General features: G+C 45.2%; 1 protein-coding gene across 1 annotated transcript in view; it reads right to left on the bottom strand.

The window, feature by feature from the left end:
- Dennd11 (DENN domain containing 11) overlaps nt 1–20,354 on the bottom strand; it is a 34,182-nt gene that overhangs the window by 12,023 nt on the left and 1,805 nt on the right. The window contains exons 2-4 of the mRNA XM_041634687.1: nt 9,822–9,921; nt 8,779–8,937; nt 2,993–3,146 (exon numbers count right to left, since the gene is read on the bottom strand). Of these exons, the coding sequence (XP_041490621.1) occupies nt 2,993–3,146; nt 8,779–8,937; nt 9,822–9,921 (413 nt within the window). The remainder of the gene's footprint in view (nt 1–2,992; nt 3,147–8,778; nt 8,938–9,821; nt 9,922–20,354) is intronic.

Below are 20,354 nucleotides of genomic sequence, written 5' to 3' on the forward strand. Positions count from 1 at the left end.
ACGCCGCCCATGTCCTGCCATGATGATGACGGACTTAACCTCTTGACACTGTGAGTGAGTCACCTCAACTAAATGTTTTCCTTTATAAGAGTTGCCGTGGTCGTGGTGTCTCTTCACAGCAACCGAAACCAGAACTAAATCACCATGTAATCATTGTGCAGCACTGTCTGCAGAATCATGAGGAAAAAAGCCTGTGTATGTTCAGTACGGATGTGTTGCTTGGCTCTGGAGACAGAACCACAGGCACAGGGCTAGGTTGTACCACTTCCAGTCCCATCCTTTTGCCCAAGCCCTTTCTGCATTATAAACAGAAGCACTGCCCTCCCTGACTCTCTGCACTTCGCCTTGCTCTCCGGCTACATAGGCATCACGATGTATATATTCATACATACATATGTATGTGTTCATTCATGTTTTTCTGTCTTCACGGAAAATACACAGAATATGTACATGATGGTTTTGCCTGAGACTGAGTTTTCAACAAACTGTGATCGCAGTTGTGCAGTGTTCTGCCCTTGCTACCCGCACATAAACTAGACCTGGCAGACCTTTCCTGCATCAGCTGCATTCTGATTCACTCTTCATAATGGCTGTTTACTACACGGACATTCTAGCTGCCTACTACTTGAACAGTGGTGAATTACACAGTCATATGTACACACACATATAAAATTCTGGTGTTTTCATATCTAAAGGGCACACTCTAGCAGTCACATAGTGGCCCAGGGTTGGGGCTGCAACCTGAGGCCTTGGTGGTGTCTGGCAGCCACACGACTGCCAGACCATTCCCACCTGAGTGGGACCCTAGAACCAGGATGTTGTCCGGACCCAGGCTGCTGCCATGGACCATGTCTGAGTCTGTGGTCCAGCAGCAGTTGGAATCTATGTTGATGCCTATGGCCAGTGTCACACCAGGAGGCCTTAGGAACCATGCAAGATGAAATCAGAGGGCTATGCTGAGCTGGCCTCGCCCTTCACTGCCCTGGGAAAGCTGCCCTTGCCTCTTGCTGGTCACTACAGTAAAAGAGCTGGCCCCTGGACTCGGGAGGATCCCCACCCCTCACTACAAGCGAGGATGAACCTACCCTGAGGACACGCCCGAGGTGGGTGCCCCCTGTGGCTCAATCTGACCTGCCTGGCTAACACCCAGACTCGCAATTAGACCTTGGCTGACCCACCCTAGCATCTACCCTACCTGGGACCTGCTGGAGCTCATGAAGGGACTGGTCCTGTGGAACAATACCCACAAGATCTCCAAGACTTGGGATGGCCACAGGATTCACCAGAGGAGCTCTGATGAGGAACCAAGGAGGATGGTGCTCCAAAAACAAGGGGCCTTGAACCAGACCAGTGACTTACTGCAGCGAACATCTGCCGGTCAAGCTGATAGGACAAAGGGGTACACTATATGACACAGCAACTCCCCCAGTGCCATCAGGACAGGTGAAGAGGTGACGGAGAGGCAGGAGAGGAAAAGCAGAGGTTTTTCTGTTCCTCATGTGCTTTTTGTTCTCTTTTGGTTTACTGGGGGTTTTCTGTTCTTGTTTTTGTCTGCTTGCTTACTTCGTTTTGTTTTCTTTTGTATGGAGGGGTGCAGTAGAAATGAGGAGGGAATATGGGGGGGGGGCAGGAGGTAAACAGAATTGAGGTAAATGATGTGAAATCCCCAAAGTTTCAATAAAGAAGTTAAAAGAAAAAGAAACCTGATTCTGTCAACTCCCGTATGAACTTAGAAAAATGGGTATTTGCCCAGTTGGGCCTTGTGCTGAAATGAGAGTTCAACCCTGGCTGAAGCCTTAGCTGAAGTCTCTCATAGCAGATTCTAAATTGGGAATTCAGCTAAGCCAGGACTGAAGTCCTTATTCACAGAAACTGTGGGATCACATACATGCACTACTTCGAGCTTTTAATCCTGGGTGGTTTGTTAGGCAGAAATAGCTGGCCAATACAGGGTAGCAACTGTGGCGAGTTTACAAATATAGGGGAGGGGCTACTGTGTCCTCTGCTTGCTCCTTCAGTCTTCTGACCCCTCCACTACTGAGCTCCTGTCTTGAATTAGTTTTAGATACCTAGCATACTCTTCTTGGTTTGCTGATAAAATCTTACTTATTTCATTTTTTTTTCCTTATGGCCAAATGACATAAAAAGTCAATCTCATTTAAGTAATTTGCTCTTGGCCCATGAGCCATGTCTTTGTTTTCTGGTGCAAATCTCTGGAAAAGCATGAAGGAGGCAGGGAGTGAACACGGGCTTTGACAGTCCTGTGTTTCAGTTCTGCCAGTCTCCGAGCTATAAAGGCCTACAGCAAGTCAGTGAACCATTCAGTTGCTTTAAACAGACAACGAGGATAAAAAACAAACAACAGAAAAAGAACACTTTTCTTTAAACCTTGCTTTAAAAGAATGTTGCAACAGGCATTGATAAATTAATTTCTTTGAAAGAGGAGTCCTGAGTTTTACTGAAATATCTTGTGCCCAGCCACAGGAGAAGGAGAAGGAAGAGACAACAGAAATTCATATTCTTAGACGCTTTTGTATCTTCTCAACACCTGCTGCACGGTCGACTTTCTTGTTAACATTAAACAAACATGCTAGTACAAGTGCAAAGGATGCGACAGAATTTCCAAATAAAATAATGTCAAAATAACACAGCTAAGAAATACCTTGTCTGTTCATCAAACTCTTCATCTTTAGTTCGAATGTTTGGCTAGATTAATAGCAGAAGCAACCGACACAATCAAAAGCATCCTGCATCCCAGGAGATCGCCCCTTGTGACCCAGCGTATGTGGATTTGTGCTATGATTATAGAAGGCTCCAGACGCCATATTGCTTAAGGCAATTTGCCTTCTGTTTTCAATGAACCCAAACGCTTACATTTAACCCAGTTCTACCAAAAGCACTATTCTGCACGAGGCTGAGGCATAACTTCCTTATCATTTAAAAACTAACCTACCATGACTATCCCCAGATATGAGAGGATGACCAGCCTCACCTTCATCTCGGGGTACATGTAGCGGTGGATGGAAGGCAGCCAGTAGACGGGTGGCAGGCTGCCGCCCCTTCCGGGGCCGGCGTGGAGCACCCCTTTCTTGTCTTCATAGAATGCGGCCAGATGAGAGTAGTGTCCCGGCATCTCCAGCTGGTGTCTGTGGAGCACACACACGCACAGCACAGTGAGCTGAGCGGCTCTGCCCAGCACAACTGTGAATCTCCACCCAGAGAGCTAAAGGCCCAGACGTACTCCGGAGGTCTGCACCTGGACGCTCCCTTCAAGTCATCTTTGTGAAAAATGCACACATGGGCCTGAAACTCCCCCAATGGCACCATGTAAAATGTTCAGAACAAACAGGCAGGGCCAAGTGTTGATTTTCTTAAGCAAGCTATGCTGCTGGTCACCTGTGCTTCTCCAAGCGCTGTTTATTGTGGGAAGAACCTGGAAAGCCACACACGTCCTGCCTACAGCTGCTTTGCTTTGTGTAGAATGTGAGCGTGCTTGTGCTTGGTGCTGGTAGAAAGGAACAGGGAGAAGCTGTGCCCATAGTGTTTCAGAGAAAGGAAAAGCTATGACTGAAGGCCACTGGGGGCTCACACTTTCACATCAAGTAATAATGTAAATGAATCAGAAACACACACACACACATATACACATACACACAAACACACATACACACACGAACCCTGCACTCCACTCTGACACACCCTGTGCTCAGGCCAAAAGTCTTGTTAACTGACCCTTAGATCAAGAAAATATCATTGAGGTCCTAGATCATTTGGACAACACAGAATCCTGCCTCCAAACCAAGGCATTATGATTAATGGAAATATTAGAAGCTGATTCTTGTCCCTTCCCCAGAGATATGATGGAATCTCAGCCTTTACCTCGGTACCTTTATCTCAATACCTATATTGGCTTTATTGGGATGATTTGCACAGAGGTAATTAGGTTAAACCAAGGTATTTTTCAAGGAAATCCCAATTCAGTGTGACTTAAAAGGGGGAAATTCATATACACTCACAGGCCTGGGGTAGCTATATGAAGATGAAGGTAGATATTGGGGATGCAGATGCCAAGCTACCCAGAGACCGCCAGCAAAGCACAGAGCTGGGGGAGATGCGGAACCAACAGCGGTAACACTGATGACTCCAGAGCTATGCAACAGGAAGTCTCTTTCTTCTAAGGCACCCCATTACAGATGCTGTTAGACTGTCCCAGCAAATTAACACAAGGGTGAATAAAAAGTCCTCTCAACCCTGGTTTATTTTCCAGCGACCACTGAACAATTAAAAAGGAGCATCACGGATGACAGCTGGAACGACACTGATCACAAACAGGCAGTCCCTGCTCCTCCGGTCTACCAACCTGGCATCACCTATGCCGCGCGTTGTAACTCAAGCTGCTCAGAGGAAGATGTCCAATGAAAAAGTAGTAGCAGATGCTTTCGTCGCCCCCCAGAGTGACTTCCAGCACTCAATGGCAAGATAATGGCAGAGACCTTGTCCAGAAATTTGTATTGAGAGCAGTAACATCCGTCATCATTGTGCTTAAAAAAGATGTTGCTGCTGGGCATGGTGGCGCACGCCTCTGATTCCAGCACTCAGGAGGCAAAGGCAGGAGGATCTCTGTGAGTTCCAGGCCAGCCTGGTCTACAAAGGGAATTCCCAGACAGCCAAAGCTGTTACACAAAGAAACCCTGTCTCAAACAAACAAACAAAAAAAAAGTGTGTGTGTGTGTGTGTGTGTGTGTTATTAGCTGTTTGTGACAGTGTATACCTATAATCCAACAACAGGCTGAGCAGACAAATCATAACTTCAAGGTTAGCCTAAATTAAACAATGGGCCCTTGCCTCCTCCCAAAGAAAAGTTTAGAAAATAATTACTAAAGCCGGGCGGTGGTGGCGCACGCCTTTAATCCCAGCACTCGGTAGGCAGAGGCAGGCGGATCTCTGTGACTTCGAGACCAGCCTGGTCTACAGAGCTAGTTCCAGGACAGGCTCCAAAGCCACAGAGAAAGCCTGTCTCGAAAAAAAAAAAAAAAAAAAAAAAAAAAAAAAAAGAAAATAATTACTAAAAATAAGCACCTCGCTCTAATTTTCGGGGTCCGAAAAGCTTCGCTTCGGGAGGCGGCCATCTTCGAGCAGCGATGAACCAGCATGAGGGCACTCACAGCAACTGCTGTAACTCAGACACGTTCCTGGGCTGGACGGGAAATCCTTGGTGGCTAAGGTCTGGCTAGTCATTCTGAAAAGGCAGCGGGGTGCCAGCTGGAATGTGTTCAAATGTGTGAAGTTCAAATGTGTTTGAGTTAAGATCCATTTTCCCTTAACAGCCCACGAAAAATCTATATACTCAGTCTTCAAAGAGGTAACTTATCCACAGTAATTTAAATAAGGCACCTTCATTTTGTTTGCTGATTTGCTACTCAGTTGCTGGTCTTTACTCTGACAGCAGTCAACGCTGTAGCTGGACCAAGAGCCTCCAGAAAAAGTCAGCACTGTGAGGCTTCTAGACAGGAAGCTAAAGGCAAGGCCATCGAGATGGCTCAGCAGGTAAAATCCTTTTCATCAAGCCTGATCTCACTCCTCCATACAAAAATAAACATTAGATGTGAAACGAAAACAGCTAATCAGGACTCTGCCCTCGACAGCCTAAGGTATCACTGCCTTAACATGGCAGTAACAGACAATGGAGAAGGGAACACAGAGGCCCAGGCATAAACGGAAATCCAGAGAGAAGTGCTATCCAACCGTTGTATGGAAGCCTCAGAGTTTAAACATCACTGTAGGTTTTGTAATAGATAACAAACCACAACACCAAAGGTACTAGAGCCACTGAGTGCCAGAAGACAAGGTGGCTTTTCAAAGCTGGAAACGATGATGTTCAATAAGGGCAGGTAAATTTAAAAACCACCACACTGAAGCACATACCATGCCACCCATGGAAACTGTGTGACAGTCCTGTCAATGGCGGGGACAAATGACAGAGCAAGGATTTCCCTGCAGGAGCAGCCAGGCTGGGTTCTCTTTAGGCCCACAGCCCACTGCACTGATGGGGCACATGCTGTGCAGATGCTCAGGACAGAGACCCTTGCTGTCCCCTACCGTACTCCGCACTAATTCATCCACCGAGTCTCAGAGATGCTCTGCCAGCGACCTCACTTTGTCGTCTGAACCAGTCTGTCAGTGGGCTCTATAGATACAGAACCATCAGGCATTCCCATTCACTGCTGGTTCAGGGGGAAACCTGTTCTGAAGGGGTGTCAAACTGCACACTGTGTCCATCCTCTGACCCAACGACTCCATTTCTAGGAAATTTGTGTGCAAAAAATAAACCATCTTAAAGCTCAATACAATGGAATGGTTAAATAAATCAGGAGTTACCTGTTCTGCCACGCTGTGAAGCTACCCAGACCGTGTGTTCAATAGTATAAGTAGAGATCAGAGGTCAACCTTAGGTATGGTTTCTGAGGACTCTTTTTTTTTTTTTTTTCAGCCAAGGTCTCTCACTAGCCCAGAATTTGCCTGGTAGACTAGGATGGCTGGCCAGTGAGCCTTAGGGATCCACCTCTCCACCTCCTCAGTGCTGGAATTGCAAACATGCCCCACCACATCTGGGCTTTTTCTCTTACATGGGTTGTGGTGATTGAATTCAGATAGGTAATAACTATAGCTAAAATATTAGTAAGTAAGCCTGGGACATCGGAAGTCAGAGTCAATTTAAATGAAGATTAGGCAGTGCAGAAACGAAGTCTGGTTAACCTACACAGAAGTTACTGTCCCATCTAGACCTGACTCCTCTTTCCTTGTGCCCTGTTATCAAAGTCTCGTCTCTGTTCTAGTCTTCCTGAATCAGCAAGGGAAAACGATGGGGAAGCCTCCAGTGTGCCCACATGAGAGCTCCTCTACTGCTGAAGGAGAAGGGAAAATACAAACATGGCACATGCTTTCTCTTGTGTGATCTATATCTGCAATCATGCGAACGGATCAATTTTAAAAGACATGCGGAACTAACAGTGGTAATGGGGCTGTTGGGTGGCTATGGTAACTGAGGAAAGTCTACAGTTTATGGCACTGGCAGAGACTTCTTCCTCCAGCATACAGAGCCTCCACATTTTAGATGACTTCACCCTTTCGGGAACGACATGTCCTCAGACTTCCTACAGCTGGGTTTGGCCAGCAGCCAACAACTAGCCTACGGAATGTGCACAGAAGTGATGTGTTCAAGTTGAGATTTTTGCATCAGTCTCTCTGCTTCCTGGTTGAAATGTCACAGGATAGCAATGAGTCACTTTCCACCATCATGCTAGAAGACAGGTGAGACAGAAGGACCGCGTTCCAGGCGCCATCCACGCTGAGACCCTTCCCTCCATCTGGTCTGGGAAAGCTGTGCTAGAAAGGTGGGCTTCCGACTTGTTTGAACAGCTATATGTTGGGGTCTCTTTTCTGTTACAGTAACTTAGCTTCTATTTTAGCTAAAGCAGAAGTTGGTACCCAGAAAATGAGTTGCTATAGAAACAAAAACCATTGGCTTAAGAGCTGAAGAAGAGAGTGATTTTTTTTTTTAACTGCTGTTCAGGAAAGCTGATCATCTCTGATCTACTGATTTAGATCTCGTGAGGCTGGGAAAATCAACTTCTTTGTACTAAAAAGCATTTGAGAGTCTTGCTCACTCCAAAGTACTCGGGCAGATGTGGGGAAGGGCAGGGGGAAGAGTCAGACTCTAAGGATAAAATGTGAGATACATAAAAACGAAAGAAAGAAGGATGGACTAGCTTAGATCCCATCCACTAAAACCATGACCCAGGGGAGCTGTAGAGGTGTCTCAGTGGTTAAGAGCAACAGCTGCGCAATCATGAGGACTGCAGTTTATAAGCCATTAATCACATAAAAAGCCTGGATTCTATACGACTGCAAATTAAATAGCCAGTCTGGGCTACGAATCAGGATTCTAACTCAAAATGAGTAAATGAATGAATGAGTAAATAATGCATAAAATGAAATAGTTTATAGTATCTATGCTAAGTACACACACACATACACACACTATACATACACACACTAATATATGTTGTATGCGTGACAAATAAGGTCTTGGTATGTTGCTAGTAATGTAAACTGAAAGCCTTTATTTCCTGGGTCACTCTGCCCACTTGTCAAGCATATTTTATCAAAGCACAAATATACATATAAGAAAAGAGATTAAAATTTTAACGGTGCTTCCAAGAGTAGACTAGAGATAACATTCTCCAGCATTGTTTGATGTTCAATTAGGTTATCTGCATTATACAATATATATATATATATATGTGTGTGTGTGTGTGTGTGTGTGTGTGTATGTATATATAAAGAGAAAGTAATAATTTTTCTTCTGCTGCTATATATTCTTTTATTACTCCAAATATTAAGTGATTTGACATAAAACACTTTATATTTATGTTCTACCTGCCTACCTGGGAAGACGGTAAGTATAGCAGCTGAGTATAAACAAAGATCACATTCATATCTGATTAAAACAATGTCATTAAAATTGATGAGAGTATTAATAAAAACTGAAAGCAAGTATCTTCCCCAGCTTTCGTTTTACGATAAGGAATTATTTTACAATAATTTGCTGTAAGAAAGAAAGGAGCATCAACTGAGGCTTGGCCCAGGGCCACAGATGCTATAGGAAAGACACCTGTGGTCCTGGCCTCCGCGTCCAGGGACTCAATGCACAGGCTCCAGCTTGCTGATCCTGCTCTTTCCCACAACATATAAAAGCCACATACAGAAGCCACTTACCGAACCTGGTTCTCCAGGAAGTGCATATAGCGGTACAGCAGGGTGTAGGATGGAGAGAGGATACCCACAGACTTCATCCGTGCACCACGCTCCAGCTCGCTCTCCACGGGCATGTTGGCAAAGCAGGCCAGGCCAAAGAAGGGCCCCTTTCGAAAATAGCTGAAATAGACCAAATATGTACTGTGGCTCCAGCTTAGGAAAAGGACATACTTTTTGCTTTTCTCCTTTGTAATGCAATCTTGGTGCAAACAGCTACGTTCAGAGCTCCAAATAACAAAGTTTGGCCATAAAAGAAGTCATTCAGTCTCCCAGAGAGCAGTCAAGGCTCTAAGACTCTAGAACTTGCCATCCCAGAGTCAAGGGTTAGCGATAGCATGTGGTCTCTACAGGCGTGCGGCTCAAATGCTCACAGTCACAGACCCTGGTATCCTCTCTGGCACAACTAACAGCTTCAAGGGGAGACCCAGGACCGACGCTGACCTCCAGGCGCCTTTGGAACGCAGTCTGTTTTCTCAGAACAAACCCTGACGTACTCAGTTCCTTGGCTTCTGACAGCTCCAGTGAGGCCGACGCTTTATTTCCTTCCCTTTACATGCTTGGATCAGCCATGGTTCCAGTCCAATGCAGAGATTAAAGCTACAAATTATCCTTAAAGCATATCCATTGGCTTCTCGCAAAATTCACAATGTGCCGCTTGCACAGCACTAAAAACTGGCCCGCTTAAAGCTAGTACTCCAAGTTTATGACACAGATGTCTTAGGTTAACCCACACTAAACTGAAACTCCTCTCTTACACTGAAACCAAAAACCTCCACAAGGGCTACATAATCATGCAGTAATAGCAGAACCTCTACTGTAGGTGCTGTCGGCTTGGGAGCGTCAGGACCCGTTGCAAGCTTGAGAGATGAAACCCTGTTTGCTGGGAAACCAGATAAACACAGAATACACACATACACTGCCTGAAGACACCTCGTGATAACATGCTCTGGGGAGCGTGAAAGAGGAGGGGTCAATCCGAGCAAGATGGGTTCAGAGGTACTCACATGAAATCAGACTGAACTTTATGGGACCCACTGGCCATAGACTTGAACTCGACACCTTCAAGGTCAATGTCTTGTGGTAAGCACCATTCTACCATGTTTCCTGCAGAAACAGGGGGGTCAGGTTAAAACAAACAAAAATCACTCCGCGAAAGAGCACAGCACAGCACAGCACAGCGCAGCACACACTGCTTCTCGGAAATGTGCTGTTTGACCAGACGGGTCCAGAACCAGGAGGCTCATCTCATCCACGTCCTGATGAATTACACCAGGGGGCCAGGAGGGGACAATGGAGGGACCCCATCTTCTCCTGAAAGTCAGTATCCTTCTCAAACCTTCCTCTTATGGCTCTAAGTATAGGGAGATTTTACTTATTTGACTTGATGCTCCCATTTCTCCATCCGATATTCTTACCTTGATCTCTTGAGATATTGTTTTTAATCTTACAATCTATAGCCACTAATATCTGACCGCAACCCGAAAAAACCCTCAATTCTCACTGACCATCTTGTGATGTTTGCTAATTCCGCAAAACGCCTCTCTTTCTCCCAATTTCCCTGATAAGATACAATTCTGGATCTTTTCCTACTTCTCTGAGCAGTGTAGCATATACCACCTCCTTCTCATCTCTTCCCAGATGTGATCTTCAAGATCAACTATCGAGTCTTCTCTTCAGGAATTTTGGGGCTCTGTCACTCATAACTATGGTTAAAAGGTGACAGAGAAAAGGACCAGCAGTTACAGCTCCGTTGGATGATTGCTATGACAGAAGGCAGGAAGGTAGAATCCAGCAACAATCATCCTCCAAAAGAGGGAGTATGAACACTGTACAATCAGCCACGTAAGCTACAGGCAGAGAGAACAACGTAGAATCATCTGTCCTGTTTTTGCATATTCAAAACTTCCCAAAGTCAAAGAATAAGTAACTTGTAAGATTTCATTTTTGAACAAACTGATTAGCACTCCAAGTCCAAGTTTTCTAGGCTTTAAAAACACCATCAACTCTCTTAGCCACCACCACTTTCAGATAATTGTTTGGAACATCAGAGAACACAATCTAGTTGCAAGCCACTGCAGACAGCACAGGGGATCACCCAGTCCCACACTCAATAGCCCAAGGCACTTTCAAATAATAAATTTTGGAGAAAAGAATCACAATTATATCCAACTAATGAATTCACTGAAAACAAAAAAAGCATGAAAAGAAGGGAATTAAAATTCCATAAAACAGAAAAAGGTTAAAATGACATTCTGTTAATTGGGTTAAAGAAAAGAAAACATGTTCATAGGGAGTGTTAAGTTTGAGAGTAAAGGTAAGTTTCCTAAGCATCAAGCTTCCCCATATCCCAGTATTCTCTCCCTTATTATGCACGAACATCCATCTAAAACCTAAGGGACCCAACCTAGGGTCTTGTGCATATCAGACACAGCTGAGCTACATCCCTAGGCTCTACCCTACTCTTTATGGGGTTCACCTAATAAAAAGTTTATTTTCCTCAACCCATAACTACTTATAACTTGAGGAAACTTTACTTAAACTTTGCACTGACGCCTAGTATTAAGTATAAATTACACAACACATTAAGTTTTCCCAAAGAGAGCATTCCTGCTCGGGCAGGAAAGGAAGGTCAAGCATCTGCATCAGAGCACCCCTGGAGAGCCCTCCATCCACATCCATCCTCTTACAGGTAACTACAGCTCTGAATCAGCTTGGCCCTTTTCAAATTTTAAAAAAGCAACCAGTATGTCTTTTGCTCATTTTTTGTTCACCTATGGTGATAAGAATGATGTGTCCACATATGGCTTCTATCATTTGGGCGTGGCACTTTATCTACTAAACTATGATGCCCAGTTAGGTTAGTGCCCATTGAAAGCCATGACAGCTAGCATGACTGGAACAATTCTATCGCTGCCATGTGGAAAGTGCCTGCGCTGGCTTCTGAAGGCTCTTACCTGAGCAGGCTGAACTACGTGGCTCAGACTTCCACTAAACCTGTTTCCAGTTGACAGCTGAAGGTGGATGTGATGGACACACTGGAAGGTTGGTGCTGGGGCATCGAGCTGTCTACCTGCAGGGCTGCTCATCCTCACCTCCTAAGGTGGGAACAGCAGCCAGGCCTGCTGATGCTACAGATACCTGAGCTTGGAAGGTAGGTATGTTTTCTATTCCACAAACAACATCAACTTCTATTTCTTTAAGATTTATTTATTTGTTGCATAAGCGGTCTAAATGCATTAGATGCTTTATGCCACAATCCGGCATTATAGATGGTTGTGAGCCACCATATGGCTGGGAATTGAACCCCGGGTCCTCTGTAAGGGCAGTCAGTGCTCTTAACTGCTGAGCCATCTCTCCAGTCCCAGATATCAACTTCTCTTATAGGATACCCACATCACCAACACTGGCCAAACATGGTAGCCTACGCCTTTAATCTTAGCACTTGGCAGGCAGATCTCTGAGTATAAGGTTAAATTCCAGGCCAGTCAGGGCTACATAGTGAGAGCAGTAATAGGCTGGGCTAGGCCCCCATCCACTCCCATGAGTCCTATCTGCCTCCTTCTTCCCAAGATCACTGTCCTCCTTCACATCCATGTCATCAGACACTAAACTCCACGCAGACAGCAGCCTTTCACAGACTGGCAAATTCGCCCCTGCATTACATAAGATCCTTCTATACATTACGTAGCTGCTCTTTTTCTGTCCGAGTCTCGACTGACACAATTCCCACACACCCCTGTTGTTTCACTGAGGAACCTTTGGGAATCCCAAAGCTAATGTAAACATGTTTTCTCAAAGAAAAATAAAGTATGGTGTGAAACACTTTTATGGCCAGATTTTTTAAGTTGAACAAAGACCACCATGTATTTTTTTATTATTATTATAGACATTCACTGAGCAAAAAGATCGATAGTGCTTAATGTTTTCCAAAATCACTGACAATACATCTGGGCTTTATTTGCTGTTGTCTGTTTAGTGGGATTTTGATACAGGGACTCACACTCTAGCTTAAACTGACCAGGAACTCGCTGTGTAGCCCAATTCTCTTCCTCAGTCCAAGGACTAGAATTACAGGCATGAATCAATATGCCTCGCAATAATTGCATTTTTATGGACCATTTTCAGGGACTGATTTTATTGAAAGTCCCTTCGGTGCTTTTAGGCATGCTGGTATAACAGGTACTGCAAGCTGCCCCTCCATATCCATTCTCAAACCCTGCTATTTTTAGCTCGGTACAAGGACTCCCAATGAAGACCGTTTCTCAGCCCTTCCTGCACATAGGTGTGGGATACAGACAGAAGTGAGACGCATAGCTTCCAAAATGTGCCCGAAAGGGAAGGAACACGCTGCCCTTTCCTCTGTCATGCTTCCTAGCATGGGATGCGGGTGATGTCATGATATGAGGAACAACAAAGCTATAAACCGACATGAACCCAGGTCCCTGGGTGGCTCCATAGATCTGAGCTGATTCTTTAATCTTTGGCAAGCTAAGACATACGTGAAAAAGGAATGGATCCTATCTTGATTAGACCATAGCTATTGGATGCCCGGTATTCATGAGCAAGGCCATATTCGACTTAATACAGCTGCCCTAAAGAATAATGTCGCCATTCTTCAGCCTGGTTTTTCAAGATCCTCTCCACTGCAGCTCTGTGCCTGGCCAAAGCAAGGAGGGGAGGAGAACATCCTGCCTGCTGCATCCTTTGCTTTTAGAGGAAGGCAAGCCCTTCTGGGTTAGGAGCAAGGTACATCAGAAGCAGCTAAGTGGATTGTGGACATAGCAGAGGTTCGGAACACCGCTCTGGGCAGAGCTCATTTCTGCTGATATGCTCCTTGAAGGAAAGAAAAACAAGCTGCCACTCGTATTGCTCCTCTAGACTATTATGCCTTAGATGCCGGTCTCTCTGCTAATCTGTAGACTCTGAAAGGCCGGACAGGAGGACTTTGGCTTGATTTTTTTTTTTTCACATCCCAACACAGCTCAGTGCCTGGGACAAGAGAGGAAGGGCAATAAAACCAAAACAAATGGGAACAATACAGCTTTATTAGGAACAAGCAATGTCTTTTAAACAGCTAATTGATGAATCAGTGGTAATTACCCTGGGAATGGAAATGACATTGTGGTTATACAGGAAAACCGCTTTACTCTGAGGAAGTGCATTCTTAATTATTTAGAAGTGAGATATAAACATCACTGCAACTTATTTTCAAATAGTTCAGGCTGGGGCGGGGGTAATATTTAAATCCACATGAAATCAATGCCATTTACAATGCCTGCTAAATCTGGGTCAGTGCTGATTAGGGAACAATTTGAACACAAAGAATTTCTTATTTTCTATTAGAGTCAATGCAATCCCAATTTTTAAAAAGGAGCCCAGTTAGTCACTTAATAAATAATGAGAAATTAATTCTAAAGTTCTGGGCAGGCGAGATGGCCCAGTGGGTAAAGGTGTGTGAACAGAACCTCTGAAACTAGGAACAAAAGCCAGGCTTACTTACCTGTTTCTGTCAGGTATCTTACAACAGAGGGAGAAGTAACTACTAACTCGGGGGCTGATGACAGACATCTTCAAATTATTTTTCACATGATTTCAGCCATGAGAAACACCAGACAATGCAGAAGACTCAAGCCACGGAGAAATGAGCAATGCTCTTCCTTCTCCCACCTCTGTCTGGTGTGTGCTGGGAACCATCACCACCCACTAGTATTACAACTTTCCATCCGAGCTCAGGTAGCCCTTGTCCTATTTCACAGTCCCCCTGCTCAGCCCTTCAACACTCGCCTCCTTAGGCAAACTGCAGGCTTCTCTGAGAGCGTCACACCCTTATGCAGTATTTATGTATTTCCTACCCACCTCATATACTGGAGACTCTCCTACTATCCCTACTAGGTTCTTCCTCCTCCCTCCCCTTTCTCTGTGTCTCTGATGTTTCTGAGGGCTGTGCCCACCTCTCACTTTTCTCATGAAATTGATTTGCATGGCATGATATTTCCTAGCAGAGGTTTCTGGAACACGTTATTTCATGTTATAGTGGAACTGACTGTATAAGGATGAAGCCAATATGACAAAAATGTCAACAGATGGAGACTCGACATGAAGGATACACAAGTTCTTTCAGATTTTTCCTGAGGCTTAACCAATCTGACTACAAATCAGGGAAACGAAATGGTAGATATATATATATATATATATATATATATATATATATATATATCTGTGTCTATCTTTCTATTATCTATCTAACTATACAAAAAGGATCTATTATCTACCTACCTACCTACCTACCTACCTATACATAAAGGACTTTGCAAAACCACAATTAAGGGACCATACCTATTATGAGTTGAGGTCATTTTTCTATTAAAAAAAAGTATTCTGAATTAGAGATCAACTTCTACCTGGAATTTGTAGAAGTATAAAGAAAAATGATTTTACAAAAATGGAAATCCTTAAGAGAAAATATTTAATGCCAGAAAAGCTTTACACAGAGTCCTCCCTACCTATTCCAGGCTCAGACTTTATATTGTGCTCTCAGTTTCGCCGACATCCTCACTCTATCAACAAAAACATAGTCTGGCGGCGTGCGTGGAAGAATTCAACGGGAGTGACCTTATAAAAGAGCGTCATCACTAACACAGGCCTTTCCCTTCCAACTTGGCTTCCTTCCAGCTCTGTATCCTCCCAGCTGTGGGCCTATATCACAGGGACCTATAGGTCCTCCCTAGTCTTTCCCACAAAGACAGCTTAGGGGGAGGATTTCACACGTTCACCAAAGGAACAAATGGGGTGGTCTGAACTGTGTACATTCAGCCAGTCTGGCTGTTCAGTAAATACTGGTGGGGCCTAACTTGGCAACACAGTGTCCGGTGCTGAGCTCATGCAAAGGCAAACATACTCCTATTCAAGGGAACCAGGACGAACAAATAATTGGGCTAGCAGCTTGTGTATCTAGGGGAAGGTAATAGGGCTGTGGATGTAGACATTGGCATGAACTCTGCCATCCCATTGCTCCTAAGGTCAGCCTAGGGGCTCTGTGTGAGGCTTTAGAAACTCTTGAGGTAGACAAGACATAGGCTGTCCCAGGCTAGGGACAGAGCACTTACTTAGTCTTTGTGAAACCCTGGGTTCAATTCCAGGTACAATAGAACAAACAAAGCTCATGATACAGGTTGTCCCCTCTATATAGGGCTGTGTCTATCTCCCAAATATTCTGCTTAAAAGTGAAATAACCTTACCCCTACGTACTGGATGTCACAGTTCACACAGTACGGTACACATCCTCCTAAAAACTGGCTTGCAAGCTGACAAAGCTCACCTCAAAATATTTAAAGTGGAGAAAACAACAATCTCGACTCCATTCTCTTGTAAGTTAGAAATCAGGCTCTCCCCTCTATTGGGGGACTCCAGCCAAGCACTTCCCTCTATTGGGGGGCTCCAGCCAAGCACTTCCTGTTGAGGTTTCCTGGACAAGACAGTGAGCAGCATCTTCCAACTCCGATAGGCCTAAGGGCAGGGGTGCTGTATAACATCCCCTGAGACTTGTACACTGGCTTTGATCTCTTCCCTCAGCTATTTCCCATCAGTACTTACTTCTGTGCTCTGGCTTCAGCTAGGAGGTAAAATAGGAATTCTGTCTCAGGACGGAGCCAGATATAGTGGCTCATATCTGTAATCCCAGCACTCAAGAGGCCAGGGTAAGAGTCTGAGGCCAGTCTGGGCTATATGGTGAATTTAAGGTCATCCTGGGTTAGATTGACAGATCTTGCCTCAAAGTAACAAAAAGACAATAATAAAGGCAAGAAACAGGAGCACTGTTGGTCCCAACAACAGATTACTTATATATAATCACTTTTTAACAAGCCACTGAATCCTAGAGACAGAAAAAACTGCAAAGAGTGTTTGGCCCAGCTTCTGTCTAGTCCATATCAGTTGCTTTTGATGTAATCTTACACTGCCTTAGACGAGAACACAACCAAAACAAGGGGCAGAGACAGAATGGAGAGTTCTGAATCAGGGAGAAGTTAATCCTGGCAATCTCGAGGCAGCCATATGTTAGCCTACAGCTGAATTCCAATGCACTAATTTTACACAGGGGAAAAAAAAAAAAAACCAAACTCGTGACAGGCCACTCTCACTCTGGTGTACTCCACAGCTCTGGGTGTCTATTTCTCTCTTGTGTAGACTCTTTGGGAGGATCAAAGGTGTGCTCCTTAGACCCCACAGTACAGCCCCAGAGACCCCAGCAGGCATAAAGTACGTGGTGGGCATTGTAACCACCTCCCTTCCTTTTCTCTCTGTGGGTCCTCAAGAGAAGAAACTAAATTCACAACAGATGGTTACAACTTTCAGGCTGGAAACCACAAAGCAGGTGAATCACCAACAGCTCAGGAAAACTCCTGCCAACGTGGCATTAATCAATAACCACAACGGTATTCCAATCAACCACTGACAGGTGGTGGAAAACACGGAGGAAGGATGGTGACAGAGTTAGCCCTCCTCTGCGACTTTCCTGTTGCCTATCAGGGTCAATTTTCCCCTTCCCACCCCATGAGTGCCACTCTGAGGACTACTGTCCACTCCCAGAGCTTGCTTTCCACCGGCCCCTCCCACGTCTGCAAGGAGTCAGGTGAGCTGGGAAGCACTCCAAGTCATTACTGACTTGGGCACCAGACCTAGCTCTAATATCATAGTTCCTTTCCACCTGCTCTTCTTGTAGTTCCATGACAGGACAAAGTTTAAGATGAGAACAAGTGTGTGTAGATTTTTTTTTCTTAAAAAAAAAAAAGAAAAAAAATAGGTTGTTATGTAGCCCCGAGTAGTCTTGAACTGTGAATTTTGGTCATGCACCACCACACCTGGCTGTACATATGGCTGATTGCAAATGTCCCCATTTGACAGATGCGCAGCAGTATTTGGATAAAGGAAGAGGTGTTTGCGTAATGTGGGCAGCGGCTGGAGGCTAAGAGAGAACAGGTGATTCATCTGTAATCAGGAAGGAAAAGCTCGCCAGGTGATATGCCCTGCAACCATCTCTCTGCCCTTCTGAACCACCCCAAGGCGAACACACACAGCCCTGGAAATGCCCCATAATAAGAGCAGTGCACAGTGACTCTTGTAAAGAAATGGTCTGAAGTAGCTAGATTCATAGGACCCCAGCCAGGAACCGAGAGGTTGAAACTGCATTGACCTCTACTACCCTGGGACAGCAGTTCCTGCCACCAGCAGGGGGCATCCCAAGGGTAGGGTTATTTTTTTCCTTAACCAAGCAGAAAAAAAGGAAATTTTACTAGAAACCCTAGAAACCAATATAAAATCTGGGCCTAAGTCGTCACAGAACTGAACACAACGAAGAAAGCAATATTCTGGCAGCGAACCTCTTCTACCCAGCATGCCAAGTTATCATCTGGGACTGGTTTCAATAGCAGCTTTGTGGCCCAGATGGCCAGCACTGCCACCCGACAGCTAGTTCCCAGCTTCAGATAAAGCCTCTGTGTGTCTCTATGCAAGTCTTACCTTGAACCTGAAGCCCTGGATCTTCGTGTCGTTTGGAGGTCAGACAACCCTAAGTTTCAAGCCAGGAGCCCAGAAGAAACCACTTCCCTCTGATTATTCTGCCGGATGCCCGAAGCTCTCCCAAGCTTTTGCTTGAAAGTGCAAACAATTTACTCTCCTTTCACTCCTCGGAGGACCGGAGGACCACTCATCCCCGTCCTGACACCAGCACCCCTATTCCAGCCGGAATCCACTTTTCCCTCATAGGCTTTTCGGGATGGTTAGTCCTAACTGTCAACCTCACTCGTTTCCCAATCACCTCAGACACATACCCTGGTGTGTCTGACAGGGTGTTGACCGAGCAGGGAAGCCTCACTCCGAATGTGGGCAGCATCGTCCATGAGCGGGAGTCCTGGGCTGAACAAAAAAGGAAAGGGGGGAGAAAGCAAGCTGGGAGCCAGCATTCATCTTTCTCCGCTTCCTGTTCATGTGCTATTACCCACCACGGCACAATCGTGCCGCTGTGACTTTCCTATCATGGTGAACTGTGTCTCCTCAAACCACCACACACTAGCGCCACTGAGCCAAACCCTTGCTTCCTTAAGTTGCTCGTCAGATATTTTGTAATAGAAACTACAAAAGTAACCAGTTCCCCCCTTACAGCCACCGCCAGACAGACAAACCACAGCTACGGAGTCTCTCCTCCTCCCATTTCTTCTCCATACACCCCAACGTGTGTGTGTGTGTGTGTGTGTGTGTGTGTGTGTGTGTGTGTGTCTGCCTGTCTGTCTGTCTGCCTTTACACACTGACTTGTACATACGCCAAAAGTAACCCGTATTGGGTGAGAGGATACATGAACAGTCCACTGTCTGGACAGTGGTTGGGTGGATTCTGAGGACGGAGACAGGAAAGACATGGGGAAGACGTGAGACAGAACCTACACACCTGTGAACTTGATGAGACCCACTCTGATCTGGGCACAGCAGAAGTTTCTACTTGACTACTTCTGGTAACACAGGCTGGGGAACTTGCCTGGGTGCTCAATATTAATTAGGAACATAAGGCAGATGGGGCTTCAGAGAGCGGATGAGATCCTGGGTTAAAACAGAGGCACAATTCTAACCGCAGTGATGGCTCCAGCTTGCAGGACAGAGTGGATTTCACTCACCTCTTTACACTGTCCTTCCTCAACCACCATCCACAAGGGGCCCGTGTGCTCTTTCTGTCGTCCTGGTGCTGAAGTTAGTGACCTAGGACTTCTCAGCAGCCTTCATCCATTCCTCTGCTACTTCTAAAAGATGTGCTATGCAACTTTATTTTACACAAGAACTACCAGCAGATTTCGCAGGAGAGGAGTCATTTACAGGGTGGGAGGATTAGAGGAAAGGAGATGGATAGGAAACAGCTGCTTTCTCCTCACCACTAAACCAAGCTAATGACGCCTACCCAGGTGCACACACCTTCCTCTCCCCAGATCCCTAGGGTTGTGATGAGGCAAAGTGAGGGGACAGAGGATCAGGCAGCTAGAAAGATAGCTGATTAAGAGTCAAGTAGATACTGGCTAGTTCATCCCCAAATCTGGAACCATCCTTGGTGCCTTTCCTCACGAATAAACTAAGTATAAATAATCAACAAATTATAGAGCAGTTCGAATTAAACCAAACAGGATTATAGTAAAACGCCTGCACACGTGGCAGGGTGAGTGACAGCTCTGTCTTTTCACATTAACCTTAGTCTGAAAACTCTCTCTCTCTAACACACACACACACACACACACACAGAGAGAGAGAGAGAGAGAGAGAGAGAGAGAGAGAGAGAGAGAGAGGCATAAACAAGAAAACCATAGTCAGCAGCTGTGACTAGAAGCCCACACAGTCTTTGGGAGCTTTTATGAATTGATCAATATTAATTACCAACTGATGGCTACCAATAACTGATCAGTGATAGTAAGTGATCAATAATCTATCTTTTCAGCTCTGCCTGTGATTACTGTGAGGTTTTCTTTTCCCCTCCTTTCCCTCGACTATATCACCAGACAGCT

The sequence above is a fragment of the Microtus oregoni genome, unplaced genomic scaffold (assembly GCF_018167655.1).
Source record: "Microtus oregoni isolate MIOR12 unplaced genomic scaffold, Mior012 000046F_ref0000063, whole genome shotgun sequence".
Taxonomy (NCBI): domain Eukaryota; kingdom Metazoa; phylum Chordata; class Mammalia; order Rodentia; family Cricetidae; genus Microtus; species Microtus oregoni.